This window comes from Gavia stellata, chromosome 17, assembly GCF_030936135.1.
Source record: "Gavia stellata isolate bGavSte3 chromosome 17, bGavSte3.hap2, whole genome shotgun sequence".
NCBI lineage: Eukaryota > Metazoa > Chordata > Aves > Gaviiformes > Gaviidae > Gavia > Gavia stellata.
In genome coordinates, this window is record NC_082610.1 from 1,746,653 (window position 1) to 1,759,638 (window position 12,986).

The 12,986-nt window shown below is 71.9% G+C and overlaps 5 protein-coding genes across 7 annotated transcripts in view; 1 reads left to right on the forward strand and 4 right to left on the reverse strand.

The window, feature by feature from the left end:
• Nucleotides 1–547: 547 nt before the first annotated feature.
• Nucleotides 548–1,426, reverse strand: CDK2AP2 (cyclin dependent kinase 2 associated protein 2). Of its 2 annotated transcripts, none has more exons than XM_059825918.1 (4): nt 1,344–1,426; nt 1,126–1,219; nt 910–1,042; nt 548–786 (listed from the first exon to the last, which is right to left on the reverse strand). In XM_059825918.1, exons 1-4 carry the CDS (start codon nt 1,424–1,426, stop codon nt 719–721), a joined length of 378 nt encoding a protein of 125 aa, XP_059681901.1. In that variant the 3' UTR covers nt 548–718. The 2 variants fall into 2 exon arrangements, with proteins under 2 accessions (XP_059681901.1, XP_059681899.1); XM_059825916.1 differs by having other exon boundaries at nt 1,126–1,226; nt 1,336–1,426.
• Nucleotides 1,427–3,071: 1,645 nt separating this feature from the next.
• On the reverse strand, nt 3,072–4,382 carry LOC132318463 (calcium-binding protein 2-like). 2 transcript variants are annotated; one of them, XM_059825908.1, is made up of 7 exons: nt 4,298–4,382; nt 4,078–4,178; nt 3,874–3,904; nt 3,627–3,761; nt 3,413–3,522; nt 3,170–3,317; nt 3,072–3,097 (listed from the first exon to the last, which is right to left on the reverse strand). In XM_059825908.1, the coding sequence occupies exons 1-7, from the start codon at nt 4,380–4,382 to the stop codon at nt 3,072–3,074; spliced, it is 636 nt and encodes a 211-aa protein (XP_059681891.1). The 2 variants fall into 2 exon arrangements, with proteins under 2 accessions (XP_059681891.1, XP_059681892.1); XM_059825909.1 differs by lacking the exon at nt 4,078–4,178 and having other exon boundaries at nt 4,341–4,382.
• A 1,181-nt stretch (nt 4,383–5,563) lies between these two features.
• NDUFV1 (NADH:ubiquinone oxidoreductase core subunit V1) lies at nt 5,564–7,870 on the forward strand. Its single transcript, XM_059825884.1, has 10 exons — nt 5,564–5,617; nt 5,718–5,800; nt 5,881–6,051; nt 6,148–6,331; nt 6,405–6,594; nt 6,787–6,999; nt 7,080–7,246; nt 7,317–7,398; nt 7,485–7,630; nt 7,725–7,870. Exons 1-10 carry the CDS (start codon nt 5,564–5,566, stop codon nt 7,806–7,808), a joined length of 1,374 nt encoding a protein of 457 aa, XP_059681867.1. The 3' UTR covers nt 7,809–7,870.
• A 622-nt stretch (nt 7,871–8,492) lies between these two features.
• NUDT8 (nudix hydrolase 8) lies at nt 8,493–9,881 on the reverse strand. Its single transcript, XM_059826073.1, has 4 exons — nt 9,673–9,881; nt 9,475–9,607; nt 9,025–9,102; nt 8,493–8,916 (listed from the first exon to the last, which is right to left on the reverse strand). Exons 1-4 carry the CDS (start codon nt 9,879–9,881, stop codon nt 8,686–8,688), a joined length of 651 nt encoding a protein of 216 aa, XP_059682056.1. The 3' UTR covers nt 8,493–8,685.
• Nucleotides 9,882–11,845: 1,964 nt separating this feature from the next.
• Nucleotides 11,846–12,986, reverse strand: part of MTCH2 (mitochondrial carrier 2) — a 2,374-nt gene continuing 1,233 nt past the window's right edge. The window contains 3 exon segments of the mRNA XM_059826074.1: nt 11,846–12,041; nt 12,164–12,239; nt 12,532–12,599. Coding sequence (XP_059682057.1) covers nt 11,955–12,041; nt 12,164–12,239; nt 12,532–12,599 — 231 coding nt within the window. The 3' untranslated portion in view covers nt 11,846–11,954.

A 12,986-nucleotide genomic window follows, 5' to 3' on the forward strand; every position in this document is an offset into this window, starting at 1 on the left:
CCGCCCCGCTCCCATGGCAACGCGCCCCCCGCCCGCTCGGCCCCGCCCGCCCGCCTTCGGCTCCGCTCGGCTCTTTTCGGCTCCCTTCGGCCCCGGCGCTGCCCCCCCCACCGCCAGTCCCGGCCCCGCCGAACCTCCGCCACTCCGAACCGGCCCCTCGGCTCGTGACATCACAGCCCGTTCCCACGGAGACGGCCGTGACGTAGGGAGGGCGTGACGTCAGAGGCGGGAAGGCGGCGAGCGCCGCTGCACGGGCATTCCGCCTGTGCCGGCACTGACACCCCCCCCGGGCGGAGGCGCTGCGGCCCGGAGAAAATGGGGCTTTTTATTAAAAAAAATAACCCTTTTTTTTCTTTTTTAAGTGTTAAAAGAGGGGTTTGCTCACTCCCACCCCTCCCAGCCCGCGGCACGGCTCCCGGCCCCCCTCCAAGGGCTCCAAGCCCTCCCCCGCTGCCCCCGTCACCAGCCGCAGCCCCCGGGGCACGGACACCCCCCCCCGTCACCACCGGGACCCCCCCGGGCAGCTCAGCACCCGCCACCCCCGAGGCAGAGTCCCAACCACATCCTTTATTTATAAAAACAGACATTTATAAAGAGAGCGGAGAGCACGGGGCCGGGGGGGGGGGGGTGCAGGCAGCGGACCCCCCCGCCACCAGCAGGGCGAGGACACCGGGGGTCCCCCCGGGGGAGCGGGGGGGGTCCCGGGTGACAGCAGCCGTTACGTGCGGGCGTTTCGCTCTGTCTCCGCCAGGCACTCCCTGACCAGCGCCCGGGCGTGGATGATGCCTGCGGGGAGAAGCAGAGGGACACCCCACATCAGCCTCCCCGCCCTCCTCCCGCCCCCCTCCCCGGGCACGCAGGACCGGGGACCCACCGGGGGCTGTGTCTGTCCCCCCCCCGCGCCCCTACCCCGCTTCAGCCGCTCCATGGCACTCTTGCTGCCGGCGTAGGTGGGCCGGATCTCCTTCCCCATCTCCTCGATGACGGAGAGCAGGTCGGTGTAGGTGCTCTGCGAGCCCTGAGCCCCGGGGGGCTTCATCGCCTGCGGGGGGGGGACGACACGGAGGGGCTGAGGGCCGCCCCCGCCGCTGCCGCCGCCGGCCCCGCCGCTGCCCCGCGCCTCACCTGCACGTAGCCCATGGACGGCGGCCCGAAGTCATTGAAGAGGGGCCGGAAAGCGGCGGCGGCGCCGGGGACGGAGCCGGAGGGCGACGGGACGCTCGTGGCTGCGGGGAACGGAGGGTTACCGGCTGCACGCGCGCACACACCCCCCCCCCCCTCCGGTGCCCGGTTCCCCCCCCCCCTTCCCCCGCCGTTACCGGGGGGTGCGCTCACCGGCGGGCGGTGCCCCGGGCCCCGGCGGGGCGGGGCTGGCGCTGGCGGCTCCGGGGGTAGCGGGGGCGGGAGCGATAGGCTTGTAGGACATCCCCGACGGCCGCCCGCCGCTCCCGGATCCCTGGAGCGCGGCGGGGGTCGGTGGGCGGCCCCCGCGCTCGCCCCGCCGGTTGTGCCGCCGCTGCCCGCCGCTCCTCAGCTCCGCTCAACCCCGTAGAACCCGACCCGGGAAGAAGCGGAGCGGAGCGCCGCCGCTCCGGCGCGGAAAGCGCTGCGCAGGGCCCGCCGCGGCCTGGCCCGGCCTGACCCGGCCTCCCCCCGCCGGCACCGCCGCTCGCCCTGATGACGCCTGCGCGCCACGCCGCGCCGACGTCATCGCGCCGCCGCGCGCCTCCCGCCCACACGGTCACCGTGGAGACACGCGGCGTCGGCTCCGCCCCCTTCTCCCCCCCCCCCCCCCACGAGACCAACGGCCGCCGCCGCCTCATCCCCTCAGGGCGGCGGGAAGGGACCGGGGCGGGGGGGGGCTCCGCCGCTGCGTCCCGCCGGCCCCGCTGAGGAGAACCGCGGCGCCGGGGGCACCCCGGGCCGCCCTCACGGCCCCGGGCCTGCGTAGGTGAGGGGGTCCCGGGGGTCCCGGCTCCGGGCAGGGCCTGCCCGGGGGTCAGCGGCTCCCCGGGCACGGCGGTCAGTGCGGCGGTTGCCGCAGTCAGTGGGGTGGCGGGGGGGGGGGGACACAACCGCGGAGGGAACGGTCGCGAGGGAATTATATTTAAACTCAACGTAAGGACAAACAAAAGTCCGTAGAGAGAGTTTTTCATTTCAAAAGGGCAAGGATCGAGAGAAAAAAGTAATAAATTTGTCGGGACCCCGCCAGGTGGGGAGCGTAACTCGGGAGCAGAGGATTCCCTTAACTCGGAGGTGCAAAAATTACCCCAAAACGCAGCCGGGGCGGGGAGCCTGCCCAGCCGCACGCCGGCGGCAGCCCGGCCTGCAGCGCATCTCCCCTTCCCACGCCTTATTCCCGGCTTCTCTCCTCCAGGGTGTCCTGGCCCCGGCCACGCCGAAGCCCCGAGGAGCCCCATCCTGCGCTGGGGGCCGGGGGGAGCGTCCGCCAAGGCCCACGCCGGCCCCGAAAGCGGAGTGATGCCTCACTCGCCCGGGGCAGGACAGAGCAGGGTCTGGGGTAGGTCCGAGCGCAAACGGCGGTAACGGGGGACAGGCGGCGGGTTACGCCGTAGGGTCAGCCCTGCATGACAGCGTGGAGGGAGCGGGGTCAACGTGAGGGGCTCGGGGTTGGATGTGGGGGTCAGAATGAAGGCTGGAGGGGTGAGCTGCAGGGCTGGGGCGCAGCTGGAGGAGAGGGGACCGGCGCCTTTGAGTTTTGGGAACAGCAGGTAGGGTGAGGTCAGGGCGGGAAGGGGGATGCTGCGGGGCGGGGAGCAGGAGAGAGCAGAGGTCAGGGCAAGAGCGGCCAAAACCCGGCCGAGTCTGCGCCAAAAAGAAGCCCGGCGTCGGCCCCGGTGCCCCACGCTGCGGTTGGACCTTGGCGGCTGGGCAGGCGCGTGGCCAAGGGCGAGTCTGAGCACCTCCGGCGCTGAAGAAGCGAGGGCCTTGTCCCAGGCTCACCGGCACCGCCCCAGCCGCAGCAGCCGGAGCCGGGCGTCTCCTCCCCGGCCCCCTCCTCTTCGTAAGGCACGGCGGGGGCTCGGGTCCTGTGTTGGCACGCGCCGCCCTCAGCGCGACATCATCCGCACAAACTCTGCCGGCAGAATACATACAGAACATCCCGAATATCCCCGGGGATGTTCCCGGCCCCCTCCCCGGCCCCTACCTTCGAAGTCCACCAAGCCGTCCCCGTTGAGATCCACGTCCTTGAGGATCTCATCCACCTCCCGGTAGTTGAGCTGCTGCCCCAGCAGCTTGCGCATGGCCTCCCGCAGCTCCGCCACGCTGATCTGCCCGTCCCCGTTGGTGTCGAACTGCACGGCAAGTGCCCATCGGTGACAGCCGCCCTCGGCGTGCCGGCAGCCTGCCAGCCTGCCCGCGCCGTCCCTCCCCGTCCCCGTCCCCTCACCTCGCGGAAGGCGTCGCGCAGCTCCTTGATCCCGATCATGTCCGCCGTCTCCGCCAGCATCTTGGGGCCCATCAGCTCCACAAAATCGTCAAAATCCACCTTGCCCCCGGCTGCGGTGGAAGGGGGGTGTCACCGGGGTGGGAGGGCAGGGATCGCCGGGGCAGGTCCGGCTGCCAGCAGGGTGGAGGGGGGCCCCCCCCGCCCCGGCACGTACTGATCTGCTGGGAGAGCTCGATGAGCTCCATCTCGGTGGGCATGTAGCCCATGGTCCGCATGCACTCGCCCAGGTCCTTGTAGCTGATGTACCCGTCGTGGTCCTTGTCGAACTCCTTGAAGGCCTGCTTCAGTTCTGGGGGCGGCGCGGCATCGCCGTTGGCACCCCGGCACTGCCGCTGCAGCCGGGGGAGCTCCCAGCCGGGGTGTAGACACCACCCCACCCCCCCGGCCGCACACCTCCTCACCTTCGATCTCTTCCGGCCGCAGCTCTCGGTCCTGGGAAAGAGAAAAAGGGAAGAGCCGAAGGAGGGGTCCTTCTCCCACCGATCCCCCCAGGGATCCTGCCCTAAATCCCCCGCCGGCTCGCTGGCAGCCACGGGGCACAGCTGGCAGCGCGGTGCCTGGCGCGGCAGGCGCGCATGGTGCGCGGGGAGGGGGCGGACGCCTACCAGCTGGGTGATGGCGATGCTCTGCCGCAGGAAGATGCAGGCCGGCCCCACCAGCCCCTGCAGCACCGAGTAGTTCTGCAGCGGGGGAGACTGCGCCGCCTCTGCCACCTCCTCGGGGTCCCCGGCACCGGGGGCCGGGGGGCCGGAGAGCGGCTTCCCGTCCTGCGGGCAGAGCGGGCGTCAGCGGTGAGGCGGGGGCCGAGCCGGGGCTCCCCCCCACCCTCCTCCTGCCCGCCGGGGCGGGCGCAGGCCGCCGGCCTTACCTTGGGGAGCCTCCGCTCAGGGGTCTTGGTGCAGTTGCCCATGGCTGGGGGCTGCCCCCGCGCCGCAGGGCATGCCTGGCCCCGGGGGGCCGGCTGGCGCAGTCCTGGGGGCTGCCGCCCGGCCGGGGCGAGCCGGGGCCGGGGCCGAGGGGGGTGCGATAGCGGCCGTGGCTGCGCGGGGATTTGAGGTTTTTATGGAATATCTGGGGATATGCAGGGCAGGCGGCGGGGAGGGGGGGGGCGCCGCGCCCGCGCACACACATAATCCCCCGGATTATTCCCCGCTCGGCCGCCCTGCTCCAGATGTGGGGAGACGCCCAGCTGTTCCCCGGCCCCCCAGCCTCCCCGCGGGGGCACTCGGGGCCCCACCGGCACTGCCCTACCCCGGCCCTCTCCCTCGCTGCCGGTTACCTGCCCGAAAGCGGGGGGCGGCCGGGGCCCCGGCTCCTCCGTGGCCCACCAACGCTCCGCGGGGGATGCGTCCCCTTGGCTGGGCCGCCCCCGCCTCCCCGGGGTGCCGGCAGTGCCGGGGCCCCCCTGCCCCCCGAGCCGCGGGGCCGGGCGGAGGCGGCGGCCGCCCCGGCAGGCGGGGGGCACGGGGCTGCCGGCGCCCCGCCGCTGGGGCCCGCGGAAGAGGAGGAACATGCCGCCTGCTGCCCCGTCCCGCTGCCGGCCCCCACTCCCTCTCCCCACCCCCGGGGCCAGACGGGAGGGAAACCGGATCCCCCGGGCCCGGTGCTCGCCGCGGCCCCGCTCCCTCGCCGGGACGAGGACAACGCCGGCGGAGGGGGGGGAACGTGGCCCCAAACGGGGGTGCGGCCGGGGGAGAGCGGGACCCGCCGAGGGGCCTGGGGCGGAGCGGCGCAGCCCCCCGCGGGGTGCTGGGGGGGCGGGAGCGGGGCGCCCCGGGGGGCACCGGGGGGGGGACCGGGGGCCTCCGGTTTCAGCTGCCGAAACCCGACCCGCGGCCGGGCACGGGGCACGTGGCAGCGCAGGCGCGGCGCCAGCCTGGCCACGCCCACTCCGGAGCGGCCACGCCCTCTAGCCACGCCTCCCGCCGTGTGACCACGCCCCCACCCCCCACCCCCCGCTACGGCCCCGCTCGCCGGCGTCACCGCTGCGCCGCGGGCGCTCGCCGCTGACGTCACCGCCAGCGCGACGCTGCGGGGGCGCCTGAAGGTGACGGGGGTCCCGGTCCCGGCGCCGGTGCCCGCCCCGCCGCCATGGCCGCCCGGCAGCTGCTGGCGCTGCGGCGCCTGCCCGCCGCTTCCTTCTCGGTGAGCGGGGACGGGGCGAGCGGCGGGCCGTGGCGCGGCGATCCGGGCCGGGTCCCGCCGGTACCGGTATTCCCGGTGCTGAGTCCGTGTCTCCCCGCAGACGGCGGCCAAGAAGACGCAGTTCGGATCGCTACGGGACGAGGATCGGATCTTCACCAACCTCTACGGGCGGCACGACTGGAGGTGAGTACCGGCGGTCGTGGCGGGGAGCGGGGGGCCCGGTGCGGCCCGTCCCGGTGCCACCGGCTGTGCCGCGCCCGCAGGCTGCAGGGCGCCCTGCGCCGCGGCGACTGGTACAAGACGAAGGAGATCCTGCTCAAGGGGGTGGACTGGATCCTCGGCGAGATCAAGGCCTCGGGGCTGCGGGGCCGCGGCGGCGCCGGTTTCCCCACCGGCCTCAAGTGGAGCTTCATGAACAAGCCCCCGGACGGCAGGTGAGACCGGCACCGGTACCGGCACCGCCGCGCCCCCCTTCCCCGCGGGGAGCCCGGCCCTGACAGCACCCGCCTGCCCCCCCGCCACCCCCCCAGGCCCAAGTACCTGGTGGTGAACGCGGACGAGGGGGAGCCGGGCACCTGTAAGGACCGGGAGATCATGCGCCACGACCCCCACAAGCTGGTGGAGGGCTGCCTGGTGGCGGGGCGCGCCATGGGCGCCCGCGCCGCCTACGTCTACATCCGCGGCGAGTTCTACAACGAGGCCTCCAACCTGCAGGTGAGCGGCGGGGGGGGCCCCCCGCCAGGCGGGGAGGGGGAACCCCCGTCCCACCCGCCCTTCCCCGCCGCAGGTGGCCATCCGGGAGGCCTACGAGGCCGGGCTGCTGGGGCGGGACGCCTGCGGCTCCGGGTACGCCTTCGACGTCTTCGTGGTGAGGGGCGCCGGAGCCTACATCTGCGGGGAGGAGACGGCGCTGATTGAGTCCATCGAGGGCAAGCAGGGCAAGCCGCGCCTGAAGCCCCCCTTCCCCGCTGACGTGGGTACGTCCCCGGCCCTCCCCACTTCACACCCGCCGCGACTGGCTCACGTGGCTCTTGGCAGCGCGAGCCTTAATTTCCAGCTGACGCTCAAGAGTGGGACAAAATGGCGGCGACTGGACAAAACCAGTTGTCTCCGGGCCGCCGTCCTGCTGCAGGGACGAGGCAGCCGTTGACAGCTCCCACGGCTTCCAGGTGTCTTCGGCTGCCCCACCACGGTGGCCAATGTGGAGACGGTGGCCGTGGCCCCCACCATCTGCCGGCGGGGGGGCGCCTGGTTCGCCGGCTTCGGGCGGGAGCGCAACTCGGGGACGAAACTCTTCAACATCTCGGGTCACGTCAACAACCCCTGCACCGTGGAGGAGGAGATGTCGGTGCCGCTGAAGGAGCTCATCGAGAAGCACGCCGGTAAGCGCCGCGGGATGCCGAGCCGCACCAGGCCGGCGCTGGGCCCGGCTCAGCCCGTCCTGTCCCCCCCTCTCTGGCAGGGGGTGTCCGCGGGGGCTGGAACAACCTGCTGGCCGTCATCCCGGGGGGCTCCTCCACGCCGCTGCTCCCCAAGTCGGTGTGTGAGACCGTGCTGATGGACTTCGATTCCCTGGTGCAGGCGCAGAGCGGGCTCGGCACGGCCGCCGTCATCGTCATGGACAAATCGGTAAGGGAGGAGCCCCCTCCCCGGCCCCCCCGTGCCGCGGCAGGGCCCTCACCCTCCCCTCCCTCCCCAGACCGACATCGTTAAAGCCATCGCTCGCCTCATTGAGTTTTACAAGCACGAGAGTTGCGGGCAGTGCACCCCGTGCCGGGAAGGTGAGTGCGGGACCAGGGTGGGCGCAGGGCCGCGGGGTGGGGGGGCCCCGCACCGCAGGCCCCTCACGGCCTTTCCCTCCCCGCAGGCGTCGACTGGATGAACAAGGTCATGGCGCGCTTCGTGCAGGGCAACGCGCAGGCGGCCGAGATCGACGCGCTGTGGGAGATCAGCAAGCAGATCGAGGGCCACACCATCTGCGCCCTGGGTGACGGCGCGGCCTGGCCCGTGCAGGTGGGGGGGGATTTGGGGCCAGGAGCAGGGTCCTGGGGGGGGGGCTGGTGGCCCTTCCCTGCCCCGTTAACTCCATCCCGTTTGCTCTGCGCAGGGTCTCATCCGCCACTTCCGACCCGAGCTGGAGGAGAGGATGCGGCGCTACGGGGAGGCAAAAGCCCGAGCGGCGTCGGCGTAAGGAGCCGGCGGCAGAGCAAGGGCTGCCAGCGGTGGTGGCCCTGCCCTTTCCTGCCTGGGGGGGGCTTTTTGGGGGCGAGGGGCTTCTCACAGCAGGTTGTGGGGCTGCGGCGGGGGGCCTCAATAAACACTGCTGCACTCGTGAGCTCTGCTCTGCTCTGCTGGAGGAGGGCAGTAGGCGGCTGTGGGCGTAAAATGGTGGAAAGGGACTGCTGGGGGGCTCTGAGTCCTGCCTCCCCAGTGTGGGGGATCCCCAGGGATCAGGGGGATCCCTGGGGATCCCCAAGGATCCAGCGGATCACGCAGCCAACGTCTGGATACTCCCAGAGGGGAGCTCCTGGCTTTCCATGAGACTCCACATCCCCTCTCCGGGGTTGGGCAGGGGGAAGAGGCGGTGGTTGTGGGGCAGCACCAGGCAGCCGGGGTCTCACACAGCCACGTGTCCCTCCCTGGGGACCCCGCACTCCCTGTCACCGCCACGGTGGCACCAGGGCAGCTCCTGCCTGTACTGGTGCCGGGGTGGTTGTCATACGTCGTTGGTCGTCCCCCCCCACCCCGTGGTGCTGGCACCGAGGGCCAGTCCCGCTGCGTGACATGGAGGCTGTGGCGCAAGTGGTTCAAAACATGGCTCTTTTTTTACTAAATCACAGTGTGACGTCAGCCGTGGGCGCGTGGAGCCCGGCAGGCAGCGGCACCAAGGGGGGGACGGTGCAGTTTCCCCACCGCAGCCCCCTCGCCGTGTGTGCGGCGAGGTCAACCTACGGGCGCCCGGCAGACGAAAGAAGCCGCGCGACCGAGGCAGGGGGAGAGCTCTACCTGTACACACCTCCCCAAAAACGCCACCGTGGCACCCGGGGGCCACCCCGTCCCCTCCTGCATCAGGCCGAGGGTCTGCGGGCTGGAACGTGGGTCTTCCTGCGGTAGCGATCGGGTGCCAGCAGCTCCAGGGTCAGCTCGGTGATGATGGCCGTCAGCCCCCAGACCTTGTGGGGGCCGTTGAGGAAGACGGGCAGGGTGTAGCCGTAGCGGCCGGCGGTGCGGAAATGGGTGTAGCCCTGGTTCTCCTCCCGCAGGAGGTGAGCCAGGGGCAGGGTGAAGACCTCCTCCACCTGCCGGCACAGGCAGCGAGGGGGTGGCCGCGCGGCCCGTCCTGCCGCGGCGTGGGGAAAGGGGCGCTCGCCCCAGGCAGGGGACGCGGCCGGCGCGGTGTCACCCACCTCGTCGGGGTTGGGGGTCAGCGTCAAGTCCTCCAGGGGCCCCAGGTTGGCCACGACGGGAGCCACCATCTGTCCCTGCTGGAAGGTGCGTCAGCGAGGGACGGGGGTGACACCCCCTCCCCAAAGTGCCACCCGCTCGCCTTGACCCCAAAAGAAGACACCCTGCGCCCCACCCTGACACCCATCGCGTGTCTGTCACCCAATACCCTCTGCAGGTGCCGTCCCCCGCGTCCCTGTCACCCGCGTCCCTGCCACCCTGTCCTCGTGTCCTTGTCACCCCCTGTCCCCGGTGTCCCCAGCCATTCCGTGCCCCCAAACACCCTCCTGTCACCGCGCCCGCCCCCCCGTCCCCGGTGTCCCCAGCCATTCCGTGCCCCCAAACACCCTCTCGTCATCATGCCCGCCCCCCCGTTCCCCGGTGCCCGTTCCCCGTTCCCCGGTGCCCGGTACCCGGTCGGGCAGCGGCCGCAGCTGCCCCCAGACGCTCGGGGCGCCCAGCACCAGCCCCAGCTCCTCCCGCGTCTCCCGCAGCGCCGTGGCCACCGCGTCGCCGTCCGCCGGGTCCCGCCGCCCCCCGGGAAAGCTGCAAGAGGCAACGGCGCCGTCAGGGCCGGGCCGGCCCCGGTGCCCGCTCCCCGCCGCCGGTACCTGACGTCGCCGCTGTGGGGGCCGCCCAGGCGGCGGGAGCGCAGCGTGAAGAGCAGCGCGGGGCGGCCGCGCACCGAGCACAGCGGCACCAGCACCGCCGCCGCCGCCGCCCCCCGCCGCCCCGCCGCCGCCAGCCGCGCCCGGCACCGCCGCTCGCTCCCGCTGCTCAGGAACCCCCCGCCGCCGCCGCCCGCACCCGGCTCCGCCATGGCGCCGCCACGGGAGGGCGGGGAGGACGTCCGGGACGGGCCGCCCCCGGTGCCGCCCCTCCGCCAAACGGCTCTGCCACCCCCCCGCCGGGTGCGCAACAACCCCCGCTGCCGCGGGCGAGCCCTGCTCCAGCTGTGCAGCCTCCCCGGGGTCCAGAACCCCCTCTCCAGCTGTGCAGCCCCCCCACGGGGTCCGCAGCCCCCTCTCCAGCTGTGCAACCCCCTCGCCAGCTGTGCAGCCTCCCCCGGGGTCCAGAACCCCCTCGCCAGCTGTGCAGCCCCCCCACGGGGTCCAGGACTCCCTCTCCAGCTGTGCAGCCTCCCAGCCAGCTGTGCAGCCCCCTCTCCAGCTGTGCAGCCCCCTCTCCAGCTGTGCGAGCCCCCCCCAGCTGCACAACCCTGGCACAGGGTGTGCAGCCCCCCCACGGGGTCCACAGCCCCCTCTCCACTTGTGCAGCCCCCCCACGGGGTCCAGAACCCCCTCTCCAGCTGTGCAGCCCCCCCACGGGGTCCGCAGCCCCCTCTCCAGCTGTGCAACCCCCTCGCCAGCTGTGCAGCCCCCCCACGGGGTCCAGAACCCCCTTGCCAGCTGTGCAGCCTCCCAGCCAGCTGTGCAGCCCCCTCTCCAGCTGTGCAGCCCCCTCTCCAGCTGTGCGAGCCCCCCCCAGCTGCACAACCCTGGCACAGGGTGTGCAGCCCCCCCACGGGGTCCGCAGCCCCCTCTCCAGCTGTGCAGCCCCCCCCCAGGGTCCAGAACCCCCTCGCCAGCTGTGCAGCCCCCCCGGGGTCCAGAACCCCCTCTCCAGCTGTGCAACCCCCTCGCCAGCTGTGCAGCCTCCCCCGGGGTCCAGAACCCCCTTGCCAGCTGTGCAGCCTCCCAGCCAGCTGTGCAGCCCCCTCTCCAGCTGTGCAGCCCCCTCTCCAGCTGTGCGAGCCCCCCCCAGCTGCACAACCCTAGCACAGGGTGTGCAGCCCCCCCACGGGGGTCCGCAGCCCCACTCCAGCTGTGCAGCCCCCCCCACAGGGTCCAGAACCCCCTCTCCAGCTGTGCAGCCCCCCCCACCGGGTCCAGAACCCCCTCTCCAGCTGTGCAGCCCCCCCCCACCGGGTCCAGAACCCCCTCTCCAGCTGTGCAGCCCCCCCAGCCAGCTGTGCGAGCCCCTTGAGGGGGTGCGCAGCCCCTCTGCCCCTTTTTTGACAGCCCAGACGTGCGCGTGTGTGTCCCCACGCGGGCCCGGGGGTGCTGTGCCACACCCGGGGAGCACCGAGGGTGGGATCGATCCCATCTCTGGCACTACAGCTCCGAGAGGGAGCGAGGGAGGGGAAACTGAGGCACGCAAGCAGAGGCCTTGGGGCAGCGCTCTCCTCTCGGGGGGCCTGCCACCACCCATGCCGCTGCCCCGTAATTATCCCCAAGCCGTTAACGAGTGGCCCCCGACCCCGCCCGGGCTGGGAGCAGCCCCTGGGGTACTTGGGGCCATCGCTCCCCCAGCGCTTGTGACGCTTCTACAGCCGGCCTGTGAAACAGGTGGTTCTGGGCGCCGCTGGCTCGCGGGGGAATTTCCTCTGTCGAAACAGCCTTAACTGGGTCCAAGGCCGGGAAAAGGCTCCCAGGGCGTAACCGCGGGAAGCGGGAGAGGGATTTCTGCCGGCAGATTTACCGGGCAGTCCTCGGCAACACCCCGCTTTCAGGCTAAAGAGCAGACACAGGTCCCCACGGGGACAGGACAGGCGTGACGATGTCTCATGGGACTGACCCAGCACCCAGCCCGGCCAACTGCACCGACGGCGTCTGCGGGTGCCGGGCTGACGAAAAGGGGTTGGGGGAAGAATAGGGAGTAATAGGGACAGGGTGGTGGATTGGGGAGGGAATGCCGGAGATGGGAACGCTGGAGATGGGCCAGCCCCCCGCCCCAGGAAGCCCCCGGCCCCACAACAGACACTCTCACACATCCACCTTCATCTCTCAGCATTAAATGATTTTAAAAAACTGTATAGAAATCACCACTCTCTGATAATTCTTTGCCTCCAGAGCCCGACATTGGCTTCACAACTCCACTCTCGGCTCCACCTTCAGCGAAACCTCCTCTCCTCCCACACGTACCGCTTCCCTGCAGGCACCTTGCGGAAAAACAGGCTGTTCCCTCGGCTCATGTTGCCCTGGAAGGGGGAGATGACCATAGCCGGGTGAGTCAGGGCTGCCCCGAACCCCGGCGCGGCCCCCCCCCAGGATCCCCCGCAGCCGGGTGACATCCCGGTGCTGCCTGGTTCCGGCCACTTACCTCCCTGTGCAGCTGGCTCCAGCAGTCCAGCCAGGAGGAGTAGGTGGGCGCGTAGGGGAGGAGACCCCCAGCCAGCCTGGGGAAGGGAGGGGAGACCCACGGAGAATTATTTCCACCGAGCTGGTGGGGTAGGACCCATCCCCTCTGCAGCTCCACGCTGGGCTGAACCCCGAACGTCCCCCCCCGCTGCAGCGCTACCCAACGAGGGATCAACCCAACGAGTTTGAAACCTCTTTGCCATCCAGGAGCTTCGGAAAGGCGGTTTCGGGAGCTGATCCGGCGCGGAGGGACACGGCCATCGCCCACGCCGGCCCCCCCCAGGCGCAGGGTCACCCCCGCAGCGGGGTGGGAGGTGGTGGCAGACTCACCCGCAGTTATTCACGGCCATCAGGTTGGAGACCAGCACGAAGGGGTAGGTCAGCATGCTGGCGAAGAACTGCAGCGGAGAGCAGGGCTGGTCGGCAGCGGCCCCCGCAGGGACCCCCTGCTTCCCCCCGCGCGGGGAGAACAAGCCCCAGGAGATCCCCGGGGACCCCCCGGGAGGGAGCCCTCTCCCACAGGCTCCGTGGGGGCCAGGCCACGCGGAGGCAAAGCCAAGGCCTGTGAGAGCCCACGGGCACGCAGGGTGACACGCCTCTTCCACGGAGCACTCCTTCCCCTGCGGGCTGATCCCTCTGGCTCTGCTCCCCGGCCCAGCAGCCGCAGGAAAGGCGGCATTACAGGAACAGACCGTTTCCCCGGGGAAAGAGGATTCAGTTCTCTTCACCCTCCCCACAGGGAGACAGCCTCACACACGCGGGTGTACACACACACACGCCGGCTG

Excerpts from the sequence above, each read along its gene's own strand:
- CDK2AP2 (XM_059825916.1), bottom strand. The coding sequence starts at position 1,426 with ATGTCCTACAAGCCTATCGCTCCCGCCCCCGCTACCCCCGGAGCCGCC. Across the intron at positions 1,227-1,335 it reads GCCCGGGGCACCGCCCGCCG|CCACGAGCGTCCCGTCGCCC; the intron begins GTGAGCGCACCC and ends CGTTCCCCGCAG. Across the intron at positions 787-909 it reads CATGGAGCGGCTGAAGCGGG|GCATCATCCACGCCCGGGCG; the intron begins GTAGGGGCGCGG and ends TTCTCCCCGCAG.
- NDUFV1 (XM_059825884.1), top strand. The coding sequence starts at position 5,564 with ATGGCCGCCCGGCAGCTGCTGGCGCTGCGGCGCCTGCCCGCCGCTTCC. Across the intron at positions 7,000-7,079 it reads GCTCATCGAGAAGCACGCCG|GGGGTGTCCGCGGGGGCTGG; the intron begins GTAAGCGCCGCG and ends CCTCTCTGGCAG. Across the intron at positions 7,631-7,724 it reads GCGCGGCCTGGCCCGTGCAG|GGTCTCATCCGCCACTTCCG; the intron begins GTGGGGGGGGAT and ends TGCTCTGCGCAG.
- NUDT8 (XM_059826073.1), bottom strand. The coding sequence starts at position 9,881 with ATGGCGGAGCCGGGTGCGGGCGGCGGCGGCGGGGGGTTCCTGAGCAGC. Across the intron at positions 9,608-9,672 it reads CCCCACAGCGGCGACGTCAG|CTTTCCCGGGGGGCGGCGGG; the intron begins GTACCGGCGGCG and ends TGCCTCTTGCAG. Across the intron at positions 9,103-9,474 it reads TGCGGCCGCTGCCCGACCGG|CAGGGACAGATGGTGGCTCC; the intron begins GTACCGGGCACC and ends CGCACCTTCCAG.
- LOC132318463 (XM_059825908.1), bottom strand. The coding sequence starts at position 4,382 with ATGGGCAACTGCACCAAGACCCCTGAGCGGAGGCTCCCCAAGGTAAGG. Across the intron at positions 3,905-4,077 it reads GCATCGCCATCACCCAGCTG|GACCGAGAGCTGCGGCCGGA; the intron begins GTAGGCGTCCGC and ends TCTCTTTCCCAG. Across the intron at positions 3,523-3,626 it reads CGAGCTCTCCCAGCAGATCA|CCGGGGGCAAGGTGGATTTT; the intron begins GTACGTGCCGGG and ends CTTCCACCGCAG.